General features: G+C 48.8%; 1 protein-coding gene across 6 annotated transcripts in view; it reads right to left on the bottom strand.

Moving 5' to 3' along the window:
• The window catches only part of UNC13A (unc-13 homolog A), a 63159-nt gene extending 58592 nt beyond the window's left edge, over nt 1-4567 (bottom strand). For all 6 annotated transcript variants that reach the window (XM_047698149.1, XM_047698171.1, XM_047698176.1 and 3 more), the window contains exon 1: nt 4399-4567. In XM_047698149.1, the coding sequence (XP_047554105.1) occupies nt 4399-4420 (22 nt within the window). In that variant the 5' untranslated portion in view covers nt 4421-4567. The remainder of the gene's footprint in view (nt 1-4398) is intronic.
• Between the last annotated feature and the right edge of the window lie 12862 nt (nt 4568-17429).

Here is a 17429-nt window from a genome sequence, read left to right as displayed (position 1 = left end):
CCATTCTACAGATGGGCACACTGAGGAATGAAGAGGATAAAGGGCTTGCCAGGAAGTGGTGGTTTTAGGGATTCGAACCCAGGCCTGGTGGACTAGGGATGTCCTGGTTGGCACCTCACAGAGGAACCCCATTGTATGTGGGAAGAAAGTGAGGTACAAGTTAGGGAAGGGGCTAAGATTGCACTCCTGAAGATGAATCAGAGCCAACCCCGGAGAGCATCTTATGAGTACAGTGAGAGCAAAGACCCAGATACAAACTCCCCTGGATACATGGTATCAGAAACAAGGTAGCCAGGAGCAGAGGGGTTTATGGAGGCTTCCTGGGAGAGGAGCAGAGGAAAAGCCACAATGAATCAGGAAGAAGTGACACATCTCTTTATTGAGTGGTTGAAGGAAGAAGGTGATCCCAGGAAGATTCTCATCCCATGAAAGGGACTTGGCTTCCCTTCCTCCAAGAAGAGGCTCAACTTTTGCCCCCAAGTCCCAGTAGGCTGTGGAGTCAGATAGCTACATTTCTGGCTCTGTGGCACTAAGCAAGTTGTTGAACCTCCCTGAGGCTTAGTTTGCCTCATCTGTAAAGTGGGTTTCTGTGAGGATTACAGAAAGCAGTGGGCAAAAAGTCCTCAACACCATACTTGAAGAATGCCGGATAAATGGGGCTTGTTGTTGATATTATTAGTTTATGAATTTGCTAATTGTATGCAATATTCATTCATGAAATATTTATGGAGCCTTTAAAAACATTGAGTGGCCTGGCAAAATGTTGTAAGGTACATAAGAAGCTCTAGACCTGAATACTCACGACCATGATTTTGAATGTGCTGTTCCCTCCACCTAGAGCACCATTTCCCTTCTGCTTAGCTCCCCCTCATCTTCGGAGACCTGGAGACAGGCAAATGGATGTGGGGGGGGGGGCTGGGGGTAAAGACAGGCTTCCCAAAGGAAGAGAGCCCGGGATACCACCTTCCGTGACTCCCTCAGCCCTTCCCTGTTCCTCCCACTCTGACTCCACCAACATGAGGCCAGAATAGCGCTGGGTCTCCAGGAACAGTGCCTGGAATAGAATAAGTGCTCAGCTAATGCTTGCTGATTAAATAAATGAATGAATTCATGAAGGAACCAGGTAGTACTTGGCAGCCTCAGGACTCTACCAAGCCCTAGCAAGTGGATTGTGGGGGGAAGAGGGGCATTGGGACTCCACAAAGATAAAGAAATGAGAGGGGGCAGAGGCAAGACTTATATTAGGTGGTGTCCTATGTCCTGCTTTCAGGTATGTATGCAAGAGTTGGCATGTGTGTGTGTTTGCATGTGTATCTGTTAGTGTTACCAGGGCAGGCAGGTGTGTATATATGTACATATGTGTATGGAAGGACATGTGCTTACTTGTACCATCTGAATTCAGGTGATGATCTGTACATATGTGTCAGGGAGTACAGTGTGACTGTATGTGGGACATGCTAGTATGTGTGAGTTTAGGTACATGAGGACTTACAGGTGATAATGTCAATTAGAAACATATGTTGTGTGTGTATGGATGTGTGTGTTATACAGTTGTATATGGAATATACAATATGGAAAGTGTATTTGTTTACTTGTGTGTACTCACCAGCATTCACCTGCTGGAAGGGGCTGCTTTGAATGTCCAGGCAAGTGTCTCCATGCGTGTACGCATGTAGCCTTGGCATGTGCTCATGTGTACACATGTGTGTTTCTTGAGATTGGGGTCCTAACAGGTATACCTAGGTATGTGCCTGTATGTCAGGGCATGAGTGGATCTTTATGTGACATGGATATTGTGACCATGCATCAAGCATGTTTGGATACACACATGTCTGTGTACATGCATGTGGACACACTTGCCTATATTTCAGGGGCCATGCCTACGTGGCAGAGTGGCTGTGTCCCATATACATGTGTGTGTTCACACACACACATATGAATGTGCACATGTGTCCATAAGTGTACATTCACAGGCATGTGGACTTCATGGTGCTTTGATGGATCCTGGGCATTACTGTTGACACAGACTGTCTGTGTATGAGTGTTTCAGTGCATGTGTGTACAGATGTAGGCAAACATGAGTGGACCTCTGGTTGAAGGTATAGGAATTTCCTCATCTCCAAGGATGAGCTCAGACCCACGGAAAGCCCTCCCAGCCTAGCTCCACTGCTCCCTTCCCCCCTCTCCCCTCCCATTCAACCCCTCATCCCCCGGCCTCCCCACTCTGGGCATCACTCCCCCCAGTATTTCACCCTGTCTCCATTTATCCTGGTCTCCCCCTCTGCCTCTCTCTTTCTCTCTCAGTGTTATTCCACTCACCATACATCTCAGGGCTTTACTTCCCACCCCACCCATAGCCCTGCCCCTCCCACCAACACCCCTCCACTCTGCTGGTGATTCCCTTCCTGTAAGTTCCACAGAATCATCCAATATAATTCTTCCCCCAGGCCTCTGTTTCTGGAAGCCTCACCCTTCTTATTGCCCCCCCCTTCACACCACCTCTGCAGTCCAGCCTCCAGTTTGCGTCAGAGTTAATGGTGAGATTTCCCCCACCACCACCACACACACAACTAGGCAAACCTTCTTGCAGAACACAACTTGGAGGATGTGAGGCAGGATAAGGTGGGGTTGGGAGGAGCAGAGAAGAGAATCAGCCAGGAACACTCACATTGACCCCCTCCTCCAGTACCAGATGCCGCCCCCCACCTCCTGGCCCCAGTTTTAGACTACTTAGAGGAGGGGAAGAGGCCAGTAGGGGGGTTGGACATTCACCTTCGACTTCCTTTAGGCCTAGCCCCTGGCGGTTCCAGGGGATCCTCTGCACCTTCCCACTCCCTTAACTCCTTAGGTCAGGGGGTAGTTGGCTTTTGATCTATGGGCCTTTCTGTCACCATCAGGTACAGTTGGGGAAGAGCTCAGAGAAAGCAGGTCCCTGCCCCTTTAAGAACACCCGCGTCCACGCCTGCCCAGCCCCGCGCGACAGCACTCTGGAAGTCGCCGCGCGGCAGGGAGCGGGCAGGGCAGGGTTTGTGAATGGAGCGACAGAGGGGGAGGGGAGGAGGGGGGAGGGGCGGCGGGGGCGGTTCCCAGTTCTGGGCCTGTTCACTGGGGTCCAGGCGGAAGCCGGTGTTCAGCTGTCTGTCTCTTTCTCTCTCACATACACAGCACAATTCCTGCTGCCTAAGGTCTCTCGAAGCCTGACATCTCAGGCCTGACCAACACACTTCCCTGACCTCAGCCTTCTTGGAGGGAGTAGGTGTGAGTGAGGGGGGTGGACCCCAGTCCTTGAAACCCAAGGATGAGACCTCTATAAGACTTGAGCCCCTATTCGTCATAACCACCGCCGCCCAAGGTCTCCCAGAGCCTGAGTTCTTAGCAGGAATGCTCAGGACACACGAATCCTGACGGGCTGGGTCTGCCCCCAACCCAGAAGTCCGGGGCAACGATCATGTCCCTCCTGTGTCTCTCCCCCTCCCCAACCCCAACGCAGAGCGTGGGCCTGGGCGTGGGCCTCGGTGCAGATGGCGTTTGGGCCCCAAAATAGCTCCACCCCACCTCTCCCTACCTCGCTTCGGCGCAAAGTGGGTGAGGTGAGGATGCTGGAAGGGGTGCAGACCTGCACTGCACCCTCGAGGGGTCGGCTCCCTATGGGGAAGGCCGGTTACGCGTTTTGGTTTCGGAGTGCTGGAGGGGGTGGGGAGTGGGGAGGCCCTCAGGCGATTCCCCCAGCCCCAACTCGGGAGTCCAAAGAGTTAACGCGAAAAGCTCCCCCAGACCCTAGTCACAACCCTCCTAGGACGTAGGGAAGGGTCTTCCCCAGCCCCTTCCCAGGACTTTTTACACCCAAGGCTGGGAGATTCCTAGAGCTCACCGTTGTCTTGATAGTTAAACCCCCTTACCCAAATCTTACATGCTCAGGTCTTGGAGACCCCTCCCTCTGCACTCCTTTTCGAATTCCGAGGCTACTTCACGTTCCTGAGAACCCACAGCCAGTTCACTGCACAGGACTCCTTCCAAGTACCTTACACGATTCATTCGAACTACCCAGCCCAGCCCAGCCCCTTCCACACCTAATGACCTGGTCTACACAGACTCCCCAGTCCAGATTAGGGAGTCAGATAGAGCCCCAGGTCCCTGCTGGCGTCCACAAGGGCCTCCGCGTTCAGCCACGTCCGTACGACCCCCAGCAGTGGCCATCAGGACCCCCTGAGAACGCAGCTACATCTGCACGGGTCACCCCCTCAGGCGCCCTGATGTGTCTACAAGGGCTGGCTCCCCTCTCAAAAGTCCAGCCGCGTGTACTCGAGTCACCCCCTCAGAAATCCAGCCGCATCCACACGGACCCCGAGCCCCGTCCGGGTCCACACGGGTCCCCAGCCCCGCAGCCTTGCCTCCTACCTCCAACGCAAAGAAGAGACATGTCTCCGAGGTCGCCGGCGGGCCGGCTCTGTTAGGTAGAGCTTAGCGGCCCCTGGACTAGGGCATGGCCGGGGCTGCAGCCCGCGCTCAGCTCACGCCGGGGCCCGGCCTGTGCCGCCGGCCATCTTGGTTCAGCACCGGGGGTGCGGACAGCTCCTGACGTGGTGCTGATGTGGGGCTGGCGGGCGGAGCCCAGGGACGCCTGATGGGGCGGGGGCGCTGCAGGCTTGGGGGAGCTTTAAAGGGCCGGAGCCGGGTGAGGGTTCCCCGCCCCCAGGGCTTCCCTACCAGAGGGACAGAGAGCAGTCCTACTCAGGTTCCCTACTGGTTCTCTGTTTTCATCTCTCCTGGAATCGCTCTGTGGGTTCTCTGGCTCTCTCTTGAGTTCTTTGCTGTCTCTCTGCTTTCCCTCTATTCTTCTGTCTCTATGTCTGTGTCTCTCATTGCCTGTTTCTCTATCTCTTTCTCCCCCTGTGTCTCTCTGTTCCTCTTTTTGTCTCCTTGTCTCTTTTGGTCATGTGTCTCCCTCTGAGCCTCTCTCTGTCCAGTCTGTGTCTTTACCACTCCCTGTCTAGGTCTCCTTCTGAGTATCTGTTTCACTCTTTAAGCCACTCAGCCTGTGGATTTTTGCACACGTTCAGACTGGATCCCATCCTTCACTCCCTTGTGTAACTGGCAAACTCCTATTCATCCATCAATACCCGGTTTGAACATCCCTTCTTCCAGGAAGACTTCTCTGACTTCCCCACACGGACCCTACCCTCTGAACTTCCTCAGCCACCAACTCTTCCCCTGACTCAGCCCTCACTCCAACACATCTCTGCTCTCCAGGGCTCCCCACTTACCAAGCTGGGGCATTCCCTGTGGGTCAAGTTCCTACAAACCTGTTTACTTTGTACCTCCAGTGTCTAGAACAGCACTAGAAGCTGAGCTCCACAGAATCCCCTGCTCCCAGCACACATGAAGGAATTTCATAAACACAGAATGTACAGGGAGTTAGTTGCAAGTGAGGTCTGTGCTTAAAACCCGACTCTGACTCTGATCTCAAGCATGATCTTGGGCAAGTCATGTAACCACTCTATGCCTCATTTTCCCAATCTGTAGAATGGGAACAATAACAGGTCTTGCCTCACAGAATTGCAGATGTTATGTAAGCTAACAGCTGAAAGAACTTGGAATAGTAATGTATATTATTGTAACTCTCATTGCTTTTCCAATTTTTATTACATACTGATCAGCCCTAGGTAAGGCATAAAAGGCAGCAATGATAGGCTTGAGTAAAGACCATTACCACCACAGTGGAAGACCCCATGGGCCTTTCCCCTACCTCATTGTCCCTCCCTTCAGAAAGAAGAACTACCTAAATTTTCTTTTTCATCCTCCTACTTTTCTTTCCAGTTTTACCACATATTTATCAACAAACAATACACTGTTTTGTTTTGTGCGGTTGGGGACTTTATGTAACTAGAATAAAATGATCACATATTTTACTAATTTGTTTGGTCAACCTGATTCTGATATTCACCTACATTTCTGCGTGTGCTCAAATATATGCATTTTTTTTCACAGCTCTACGGTATCCTCTTGGTTTACTATACCTTTGATTATTTATCTACTTTCCAGTTGGTGGACCTTAAGATTGCTTCCACTTTGAGTTTATTCCAAAAAAAAAAAAACCCCACTAACTTTTATAGTCATTCTCAGAAATGTAGGCTGGTGCACATGGTAAGATGGCTGGATTGTAGGACACCCACATGCTCAGCTGCACGAGATAGCATCAGATTGTCTTTTGACATGCCTCCAACTATTTTTATCACACTCACACCATATAAGCATTCAGTTGCTCCACACCCTGATCAACACTTGGACAACTCCCAGTTTTTGAATCATGCCAAACTGAAGGGGGAGAACTGGTGCCTCATTTTGGTTTGATTTGCTTTCTTACTGCTCATGAGGGGGAACTTTTCATGTGATTATTGGTTTCTTCTTAGGATGCAATGCTTCAAGTTTTTTTATCCACTTTTAAAAAGATTTTATTTATTTATTTTAGAGAGAGAGCACACACATGTGAGGGGGAGAAGGGCAGAGGGAGAAAGAGAATCTCAAGTAGATTCCCCAGTGAGCAGGGAGCCCAGCGATGTAGGGCTCAATCTCACAACCCTAAGATCATGACCTGAGCTGAAATCACAAGTAGGACACCCAATCAACTGAGCCACCCAGATGCCCCAATAGTTACATTTTTTAAAAAGTGAATAAAAAAGGTGGGGCGCCTGGGTGGCTCAGTGGGTTAAAGCCTCTGCCTTCAGCTCAGGTTATGATCCCAAGGTCCTGGGATCAAACCCCGCATTGGGCTTCCTTCTCAGCAGGGAGCCTACTTCCCTTTCTCTCTCTCTGTCTGTCTCTCTGCCTACTTATGATCTCTGTCTGTCACATAAATTAAAAAAAAATCTTAAAAAGAAAAGAACAAAAAAGGGCATGTGGGTGGCTCAGTTGGTTAAGAGTCTGATTCTTGATTTTGGCTCAGGTCCTGATCTCAGGGTCATGATATTGAGCCCTGCATTGCTGGGCTCTGCGTTCAGCAGGGAGTCTAATTGAGATTCTCTCTCTCCCTCTCCCTTTACCCCTCCCCCCTCATATGAATTCTCTCTCTCTAAAATAGATAATCTTTTAAAAATAAATAAATAAAATGTGACTGTCATTTCCTACTGGTGTGGCTCTTTAACCATATTAAATATGAATCCTTTGTTGGTTTAATGTGTGTTGTTTAAAAAAATCTCCAATTTTGTAGCTTGTTTTCATTCTACTTAGGAATCATTTTCTGAACAGAATCTCTTAAATTTTTAAATAAACTTTTTATTTTTACTTTTTTTTAAAGATTTTTAAAATTTATTTATTTGACAGACAGAGATCACAAGTAGGCAGAGAAGCAGGCAGAGAGAGAGAGGAGGAAGCAGGCTCCCCGCTGAGCAGAGAGCCCTATGCGGGGCTCGATCCCAGGACCCTGGGATCATGACCTGAGCTGAAGGCAGAGGCTTTAACCCATTGAGCCACCCAGGCGCCCCTAAACTTTTTATTTTGAAAAAATTTTAGATATACAGAAAGTTGTAAAGGCACTGAGCTGTGAAAAGGTACAGAGTGTTTTTATATACTCTTCACCTAGCTTGCCCTAATCTTAACATCTAACATGTACTTACTTCCAGGATATACATTTCAAAAGAAAAATATTTACATTGGCACTTATTATTAACTAAATTGCAAACTTTATATTCCACTAGTTTTTCCACTAATGTTCTCTTGCTAGTCGATGATCCACTCCAGGACCTACACTGCATTTAGTCATTTTTTCTCCTTGATCTCCGCCTAAATGTGAGACCAATGTGATAGTACACTGTGATAAACTGATAAACGTGAGTTTCTTAGTCTTTCCTTATTATTCATGACCTCGACACATTTAAAGAGTATTCATTAGGCGTTTTGCCAAAAGTCCCTCGATTTGGGTTATCTTGATGTTTTCTCATTATTAGACTGGGGTTATGGGCTTTGGGGGGAAGATCACAGAGATGGGGTTTCCTTATTGTCACCAGAGATCCCTGATACCCACGTGACATCACAGGGGATTTTAACTTTGATCATCTGGGTAACATGTTGTCTGCCAAGTTTATCCACTGTCAAGTTATTATTTTTCTCCTTCCCTACTCTGCTCCTTATAAACAAATCACTAAGCCCAGCCCACTCTCAAAATAAGGGAATTATGCTCCACCTCGAGTATCTAGGAAACTCTTTGTTTTAAAATCCTTTTTTTAGGGACGCCTGGGTGGCTCAGTTGGTTGGACGACTGCCTTCGGCTCAGGTCATGATCCTGGGGTCCCGGGATCGAGTCCCACATCGGGCTCCCAGCTCCATGGGGAGTCTGCTTCTCCTCTGACCTTCTCCTTGCTCATGCTGTCTCTCACTGTCTCTCTCTCAAATAAATAAATAAAATCTTTAAAAAAAATCCTTTTTTTATTGCTGCAAAATACACATACCAAAATTTACCATTTTAACCATTTTAAAATGTACAATTCAGTGGCATTTTTTACATTCACAATGTTGGGCAACCACTAGTTCTTTTTTTTTTTTCAAGATTTATTCATTTATTTACTTGACAGACAGAGATCACAAGTGGGCAGAGAGGCAGGCAGAGAGAAAGGAAGGGAAGCAGGCTCCCTGCTAACCAGAGAGCCCGAAGTGGGGCTTGATCCCACGAACCTGAGATCATGACCTGAGCCGAAGGCAGAGGCTTTAATACACTGAGCTACCCAGGCGCCCCACAACCACTAGTTCTATCTAGTAATATAACTCTTCCATCACCCCAAAAGAAAACCTGTCCCCCTTTGCAGTCACTCTCCATCTCCTCTCTCCCAACCCCTGGAAACCACCAATCTTCTTTCTGGGTCTATGGATTTACTTTAAAATTCTTCAACTTAATCTATCTTTCCCTTCACAGTAAAGAAAATAAGACACTTTTATTTCCTCCTTACCAATTCTTAGACCTTTCATTTACTTTTCCTGCCTTATAGTGCAGGCCAGTACCTTCAGTACCATCTCAGACACCATGGTAATTGACATCCTGGCCTTGTCTGCCCATCTTAAAGGGAACATTGCAATATTCACCACTAAATATATATGCTGGAGGTTTTTGGTTGTGTTTTTTTAAGATTTTATTTATTTATGTATTTATTTGAGAGCGCATGAGAGCGTGGGTGAGAGGGAGAAGGAGAGATAATCTGAAGCAGACTTAGCACCGAGCACAGAGCCCCTCTGCTGGGGGCTCTGATTTCCACCACTGGGAGATAGCAACAGAGCCGAAAGCGAGAGTCAGACGCCTAACCTACTGAGCCACCCAGGCGCCCCCTGCTGGACGTTTTTTTTTAACAGAAAATCAAGTCAAAGAGTTCCACTTCTATTTCCAGTTTGCTAGAATTTTTTGCTTGTGTCACACATGAGTGATAAATTTTAGCAGTTACATTCCATGAATCAATTGGAATTCCTATATAAGTTTTCTTGTTTAATCTGTTAATGTGAATTACAGTCTCTCAATATTTGATGTGCATTGGTCTCTCTTGTTCCCTTTTACCCACAGGTCATCTCCCTCTATCTGCCAAAGCCTCTGATAAACTGATCACTCAGATTCAATTAATTTTTAAGCCCCAGTGTCCTATTTTGCCCCCACCAACAGCTCTGCTAATTCCAAAGCTATTTATTTGAGCTACCCCAACCCTCCATTTAATTATGCCATGCTGCTTCTATCTTTCTCTTACACTCTCTTCTCTTCAGCTCCCTCTTTCCCTGGCTCCTCTTCCTATGCATATACACTCAAGTCTTCTGCAAACTCATCCTCACCCTCTGTCTTTCCATCTCTCTTTTCTTGGCTTTTGATGTTTCACTCTCTTTACCATCCTATGTAATCCACAAAGAAGTCATTGAAAGACAAATAATGGGAGATAGTACACAGACTGGTGAGAAGTACAAGTCCTCCCCTGCCAAGCACACACACGAGTAGAGACCCCCACACACCAAACATGAGCATGTGTGCGCGTACCCGCGCGCACGCGCGCGCGCACACACACGTCCCATCCAATGAGCTCCTGGCAATTCCCAGGGGCCCAAACTTGCCCATCTCCTATGCCAAGGGTTAGATGAGAAAGCTCCCCCTCCACAGCACCTACTGAACTCAGCTTTTTAATGGGGAATGGGCAGAGCTTCTTCCAGGGCATTCCTGGTAGAGGACAAGGTGAGCGCCAATGCTGTGAGGCTGTACCTATTGCCAGACCTACTTGCGGCCCTCAAGCCAGTGATCATAAAGAGAAGTCAATGAGGACAATTTGGTTTATCGCTCATAAAATAGGGATTAAAAAGGTAATTACTTCCTAGAGAGCTAATGGGACGCGGGCAGTGCTGGCCCTTTGCAAGTTCCCAGCCCTGACCTGGGGGCTCTAGTGAGGGACTACCGGGAAGAAGTAAGGAGAGATGAGATAGGTCCAGAGGGAGTAGGGGCGGGGCTCCAGGCTCGGAGGCGGAGCTCAGTCCAAAGTCTCCAGAGTAACCAGCAGGTGGCAGCACTGGGCCAAAGGGCAATCCCTAGGCTGAGGGCCACCTGCAGGCAGGCAGAAACCTTCTCTAGCGGAGCCTGGCACTGCGCAGAATTCTACAAATGCTCACTCATTTAATCCTCTTAACCGATTTTACAGAGAGGGAAACAGAGCCAAAATGTGAGCCACGTGCCCAAGGTCAAGCAGGTGAATGGCAGAGTTGGGATTCAAATCCCAGCAGCCCGCTGGGGTCCTTAATCCCTGTACTCCCAAATCCCCTACAATGATAGTTTAAAACAAAACAAGAACTCCTTCTCAATTATTGGGCTCTTCCTGTGTACCTTAGATGCCATCCCCCCAGGTAGGTACAATCATGTCCATTTTACAGATGAGGAAAACGGAAGCACAAAGAAATGACTCTGGGAGCCAAGGTAGTTCTATGTCCAATGTGAGAATGCCAAGAGTACATGAGGCTTATCCGCTGTTTACCCTGGGTCCAGCTCAGGGGAGGGATCAGTAGGAACCTAACGCCTCTGCCCTCTCTAGCTTCCAGTTCCCTGCTGTCCCCACTGCCCCCAAACAAGTCCCTCACTGTGCCCCAGTCCAGGGCTGCACCCTCATTCATGCCACCCCTTTGAATCTTGCTTCCCCGCTACAGATCGACTGGAGACTGGTGGACTTGAACCCAGATGTGGCGGGGTGGGGTGGTGGTAATGGGTGGCTAAGAACATTCGACAGGGGACCGTCAGGCTGTCACTTTGACAAGTGGGAAAACTGCAGATCAGAGATGCCCCAGTATTTGCCCAAGGTATTCAGGCAGTGTATGGCACAGCTGGACTTGAACTCAGGGCTTCGGCCTCTCATGCTTCTAGGACTACCACTGAGGCACTGTCAGGCAGGGCTGTGTCAACCCCTCATGCCCAGAGCTCCCAAGTACTCCAGAGTCCTATGAAAATGTTGCGACTCAGATATACACACACTGATTTAGAATGCAAAAGGAGAACAGCAAAGCCCAAATGAATCAATGTTTAATTATGTTCAGGAACAGGATGTCAGCTTTACTGGGGTTAAAATCAATGCATCAGAAAACAGGTCTGTGGGGTTGGATGTGGGCTCCATGGGAAGACCCCAGCTGGGTCACTGCCAGCTGTCTACTCAAGTGAGCTACCTGTGGCCAGTCGATTTCCAAAGTAAGACGATAAATTACAAGAATAGATAACCAGGTGCGAGTTTAGCACGGGCGGAGCTGGATTTTGCTTCATGCTGTAAATCATTTAATATCACAGAGACCCTACTGGGCGGAGGCTGTTATGATGGGGGTTCAAGCATTGGGGAAACTGAGGCACAGGGCAGTCACACAACTCGGAAGGGACATAGTTGGGATTTAACACCAGTAGACTTGGGTTCTGCGCCCTTGACCCTTGTGTCATCCTCGACTTTGCATTTCCCGACCCGGTCATTAGTGGGATAGGAGATTCGAGTACAATGGTGACTGTTTGACTTGGTTCCGGTCTGGACCTAAGGACATGGCGCTGCCTGGGGTTGGGAAGATGGCTCAGGACCCATCTTTGTCCCCTCTAACCAGCTTCCAAGACTGCAAGCCATCCAAGCAGGTCACCTCTTGCTCAAGTACATCTATCAAGCGGAATAATGAATGAATGAATGAATCCGGTATTAAAACTTAGGGAGCCCTTGGCTCCCTGAAGCACCACTTCAGGGTCCTCTGCAAAACCCAGGGACCTAAACCCGTACAACCAGCCACCTCCCTTCCACCCGCTCTCACTCTACGGACTGCCCTGAGGCGGAGTTGGGGAGTGGCCTGAGGGAGAGGAAGGGGCGGGAACTTGTCTCCTGAGCTACCATTGGGTGTCGGTAACGCTGTCCCGTCCAATCCGTCTTGGAGGTGGGGTTTAGGCGGATCCAGTGCAGGTGGGAGTAGAGGGGAGGAAATCGCCATTTCTGGCGTCTTTGCGTTAATTGGGTGGGGTTGCTGGAGGAGCAGCAGTCCTCGCAGAGGACTGGATTATAAACAAACAAAATGCAGCCTCTCCCACTCACAACTCCCCTCCTCCCCGTGCCACATCTTGACGATTTTGCAGACGGAACTGATGGCAAGCTGGCCACCACCTGGAACGGGCTGCTCTTGGCTAAGTGCTCACGAGCCCAGCCCCTGAAACTGAGGGCATCTGGATTCAAATCCTAGGTCTGCCACGTGCTGTGTGATCCAGGGCATGTCACTTACCCTGTCAATTCCTGTTTCCTTACCTGTACAATGGAATGGGGTAGTGACTTGCGTTAATCTTATAAAATGCTTGGAACCAGCTCATGGTCGTTTTTTATAGTTTGTGTTCCATGTCCCCTCTGCTCCCACACTCTCCATGGGTCCCCACCATGGCCCTCAGTCTAAAATCCACAAATCTTCCTGTGACCCGGAGGCCTGTGTGACCCAACCCCCACTAGCCTCCCCAGCTATACCCTCTTGCATTTCCCAGTCAAGCCACCCAGCCATTCTGTGGGCTTGTACTCTTCCAACACACCCAGTCTGTTCTGGCCTCAGAGCCTTTGCACATGCTGTTCTCCCCCACAGGAAGTGCTCTTCCTCCTCCAGGTGCTCCTTTCCCTGTCCCATACTTGTACTCAACTCCTTCTCCCTCAAGTCCTGCCTCAAGTGCTGCTTCCCCCAGGAAGTCCTCCTAGATCTCTCCAGATCTGGTTGGGACCTCCCTGCTCCATTCACAGGTCTCAAATGTCTCAATTGCATGGCCCTCCATCCACAAGCAACAATTCAATGCTCCTCCATTACCACTACACCACCAGGCCCAGAGGGAGGGGTTAGTTGTTTTTCCTTCCAAATATATCACCTGGGGAAACTGACACTGCATTGCTGGGAAGTGGCTTGGACCAGGCCCAAGCATCTCTTTGAGGCAGAATCATGCCATCGTGGCCTCATTTAACCCAAGGAATACATTCCAAAGCAAAAACCATTCAGCACCTGTTGCTTCTGCTCTGGAGGAGGGAATTGGAGACACAGGCTCCTCCCAGGAGACTCCTGCTGGCCCCATATTCCTCTCCTCCAGGGCATACTTATGCTCCACCTCTCCTTGCCCCTCATCCATGACTTTTTGGGGAATCTGTGTGGTTCTGACTCCCCCAGCCTGGGGACTCCTTGGGAACTGGCTAGGGTGAGTTTGGCAGAAGAGGATTTGGCTGGAGGTGTTTGTTGAATTAATGAATACATCATCTGTCTGATGAACTCCTATGCACTCTTCAAAACCCTAGCTCCAATGTCCCTTTTTTGAGGATACCTTCTCTCTCTCCCCAGTCAAAGCCCTTACTCCTCTACTCGCAATTCTTCCAGCTCCTGAACCCACCCTCCAGCTCAACCCTAACTCCCCAGGGCTAGGGGACATCCATGGACAGCTCTTCCTCCTTACTGAGGTCTCCTTGGGAACCAGGACTGAGACCTCTTAGGGGCACAGGAGAGTTATCAGGAAGTGTTTCCGGAGGGGATGAATGAACAGACGAATGATGAATGAGTATTGCAGGGCCTGGAGTCAGATATCCTGGGTTCACATCCTGGTCAGGGTGCTGAACACCGAATCTGCCCCTTGACTTCTCCCAATCTCTCTTGCCCACTTATTAAATGTGTTTACTCAGAGATTTTGTCCTAAATCGTTGCAAGGGTGAAATTAACTAATATATAAAGCATACAGCCTCGGGGACCTCAGGCTCCTTCAATCCCAGACTGGGAGTGATGCACACCCAGGACCAACAGTTTTGTTCCCCTCCCCAGCACTGAGAACTAGTGTTCTCAACACACATGCTTAATGGATGTTGACAGATGTACTGCATTGGTGAGAGGGGTAGAGGATGGACAGGAAAAAAAGCAAATATTGAAAAGGCTAAAATCAAAGTGTTGCTGAGGATGGATGGACCTCACAGACCACTTGGGAAAGCAGTCCAGCCATCTCTTACCCCATCTCCTGGCCATCCCACCCCTAGGCATTTATGGGGGGAGGGGGGAGAATGAGGTATAGTCACCAAAAGACATGTACAAAAAAGGCTCAAAACAGCTTCATCCACTATAGCCCAAATGTCCACCGACAGGTGAAAGGGACAAACGGTATAAAGCTGGTACCCAGAGCTTTTAATAACAAGAATAGTAACGACGATGATGATAAAATCCAGGTCTTTTCAAGGACGTGAAGGCATTGGAATCCTCATACGTTGCTGACGGGAATGTGAAATGGTGCAGCCGCCGTGGAAAACGGGTCTGGCAGCTCTTCAAAAAACTAAACATAGAATTACCACGTGACTCAGAGATTCCACTCCTAGGCATACACGCAAGGGAATGGAGAGCTGGTATTCAGCAAAAACTTGTGCACGAATGTTCCCAGCAGCACTAGTCACAATAGCAAAAAGGTACAAATCACCCAAAAGTCCACCAATGGTGGAATGGATAAACCAGGAATGTCAGGAATAAAGGAGTCGTATGTGGATACAATATGCATGCACCTTGAAAACAATATGCTGAATGATGGAAGCCTGATAGAAATGGCCAGATAGTGTATGAAATGTCCAGGACGGATTTATAGTGACAGAAAGTAGAATACTGGTTGCCAGGGGCTTGGGGGAGGGGAATGGGGAGTGATGGCTAATGGGAATGCAAGAGTTCCAGAGCTAGTGTCAGTGAAGGTGCCGAGACATTGTGAACTGGAGGTACTATGTGTCACTGAATGACATACTTTAAAGTGGTTAAAATAAGTTATGTGTTATATGTATTTTACTGCAACATTAAAAAAATGGAACCAGAGACTACTACCTCGCCATGAAAAGGAGTAACACCTGCTCCTCGCCAAAAGAGAAGCAGGATCCAAGGGTGGACACCCTCTGTGATCCCATTTATGCGAAGTTCAGAACCAGGTAAAACTCACCTATAATGATAGAGGTCGGGGCAGTGGTTGGCTTGAGGGAGGGGAGCGTCAGCTGGGAAGTCCAAGCGACTGCCAGGAGCTGGGCATGTCCTAGATCCTGACCAAAGGGTCATCGTCCTTGTCAATTTCCATGTTAGACATTTGTGAACTTGCCCATGCCTTATGTTAAACCTCAAGAAAAACGTTAAAAAAAGAAAAGAAAAGAAAAGAATTGCCAGGGTAGGAAAACAAAGGTGTCCAGCAGTCTTGAGGGCTAAGGTTTCCATTTCCCCCCACAAATGCTGTCATCTGATCCCTCTAGGGATGGATGACCTTGAAAGAGGCATGGAGCTGGGTGTAGACAAAGGCAAAAGGACAGTGACCTAAGTCTGGTGCCTGGGATCTCAGAAATAATGCCCCAGATGCTTCATAGCTGGGGAGATGCTCCTCACATTTCCCATTTGGGGGTCATCCACCTGGGTGACACTCTGGGACAGAAAAACCTCAGGACTCCAGAACGCTGAGAACATCAGCCCCCAGAGTCCTTGGGGATGACCTTTCCTCCCAAATCAGACAGCCTGGTGGAGAACATGCTCACACTTCAGGGCCCTTTAAGACAAACTAGAATTAATAGCCACAATCATAACTCACACCCTTGGGCAGGAAGGAGGAGAACAGATTTTGGTCAGAAGGTCCTGGATTCAAGTCCACTCAACCAATAAATACACATAAAAGAATCAATGAATAAATGAATGGTGGACAAACAGGCTTTTCACCCTCATTTCACAAGCCTTTATCATGCATTTCCAGGATACTCAGCCATGTGTTACAAAAGGTCAGGGCTCCAGAGAAGCCTCTGCCTGGCCCTGCCTCCAACTGAGCTCCCAGACTGATAGGTGAGATAGAGCCTGACATTGACACTCCCATTCCTATTATTGCTCATAGCAATAATGCAAGAAATCACATGCAGCCAGGACACAGGGGAGAGAGCTAAAAAGGAGGGACCGGGATAGAGGAAGAATGCCAGGGCTAAAAAGGGAGAGAGGAAGTGGAGTACTAGGACGTTAGCACGTGGCCAGCAACTGACCAGGGAGGAAGTTGGGCTGAACAACCCTAGATAATGAAGGATAGCAGGAGGCCAATCCTGTTTCCCAGGACTTTTCATTTCTGTCTTGTATGCCTCCAGAGATAGAGACCTCACTCCCAAGAGAGACAACCCAGCCCTTCCTGGGCACAGGCAACCTTCAAAAAGTTTGATGCAATGTAATTTTTAAAGTAGCGGCCACCATAGTTTAAAGGGTTGAATGAGGGATGATGCCTGGGTGGCTCAGTTAGTTAAGCATGTGCCTTCGGCTCAGGTCATGATCCCAGGTTCTGGGATCAAGCCCTGCTTGGGGGAGCGGGGGGGGGGGGGGGTGTCACTGCTCAGTGGGGAGTCTGCTTCTCCCTCTCCCTCTGCCCCTCCCCCTGCCTGTGCACACACTCTTTCTCTTTCTCAAATAAATAAATAAAATCGTTTAAAAAAGAAAAGGGTTGAATGAGATTGTTTGGGGAAGGAGGGGTACCCATGTGAGACTGGCAGTCAGTGCCTGCCACAGGCTGGACCTAGAATCAGACTCACTTGGGTTCATTTCTGTTCTATCACTTAAGGGGCTGATAACCTCATTTCTCCAAGCCTCAGTTTCCTCTCTGAAGTGGCCATAATAACATTACCTACCTCATAGATTTATTCGATGAGCTAATGGAGTAAAATGTCTGGCACATAGGTGCCAGCATGTTATCCTGCTTCAGGACCCAGTGGGCTCCGGAATGTGTTGCAAACACAAACGTACTTTCCTACCTCTAAAATTCTACACATGCTCTGATTTCTGCTTCATATGCTCTTGCCCCACCACTCATACCTGGCAAACTCCTACACATCCCTTAAAGCCCTAGCTATAAGATAACTTTCTTTTCTCTGTTCAAGCCCTGACCCAGGGACCTATAAGCATGTATGGGACCTGGTTCTGACTGGGCCCACTGTGAT

Source organism: Lutra lutra, chromosome 1 (genome assembly GCF_902655055.1).
Source record: "Lutra lutra chromosome 1, mLutLut1.2, whole genome shotgun sequence".
Lineage (NCBI taxonomy): Eukaryota > Metazoa > Chordata > Mammalia > Carnivora > Mustelidae > Lutra > Lutra lutra.
The sequence above is the reverse complement of the archived record's forward strand: the minus strand, read 5'-3'. Positions and strand labels throughout refer to the sequence as shown.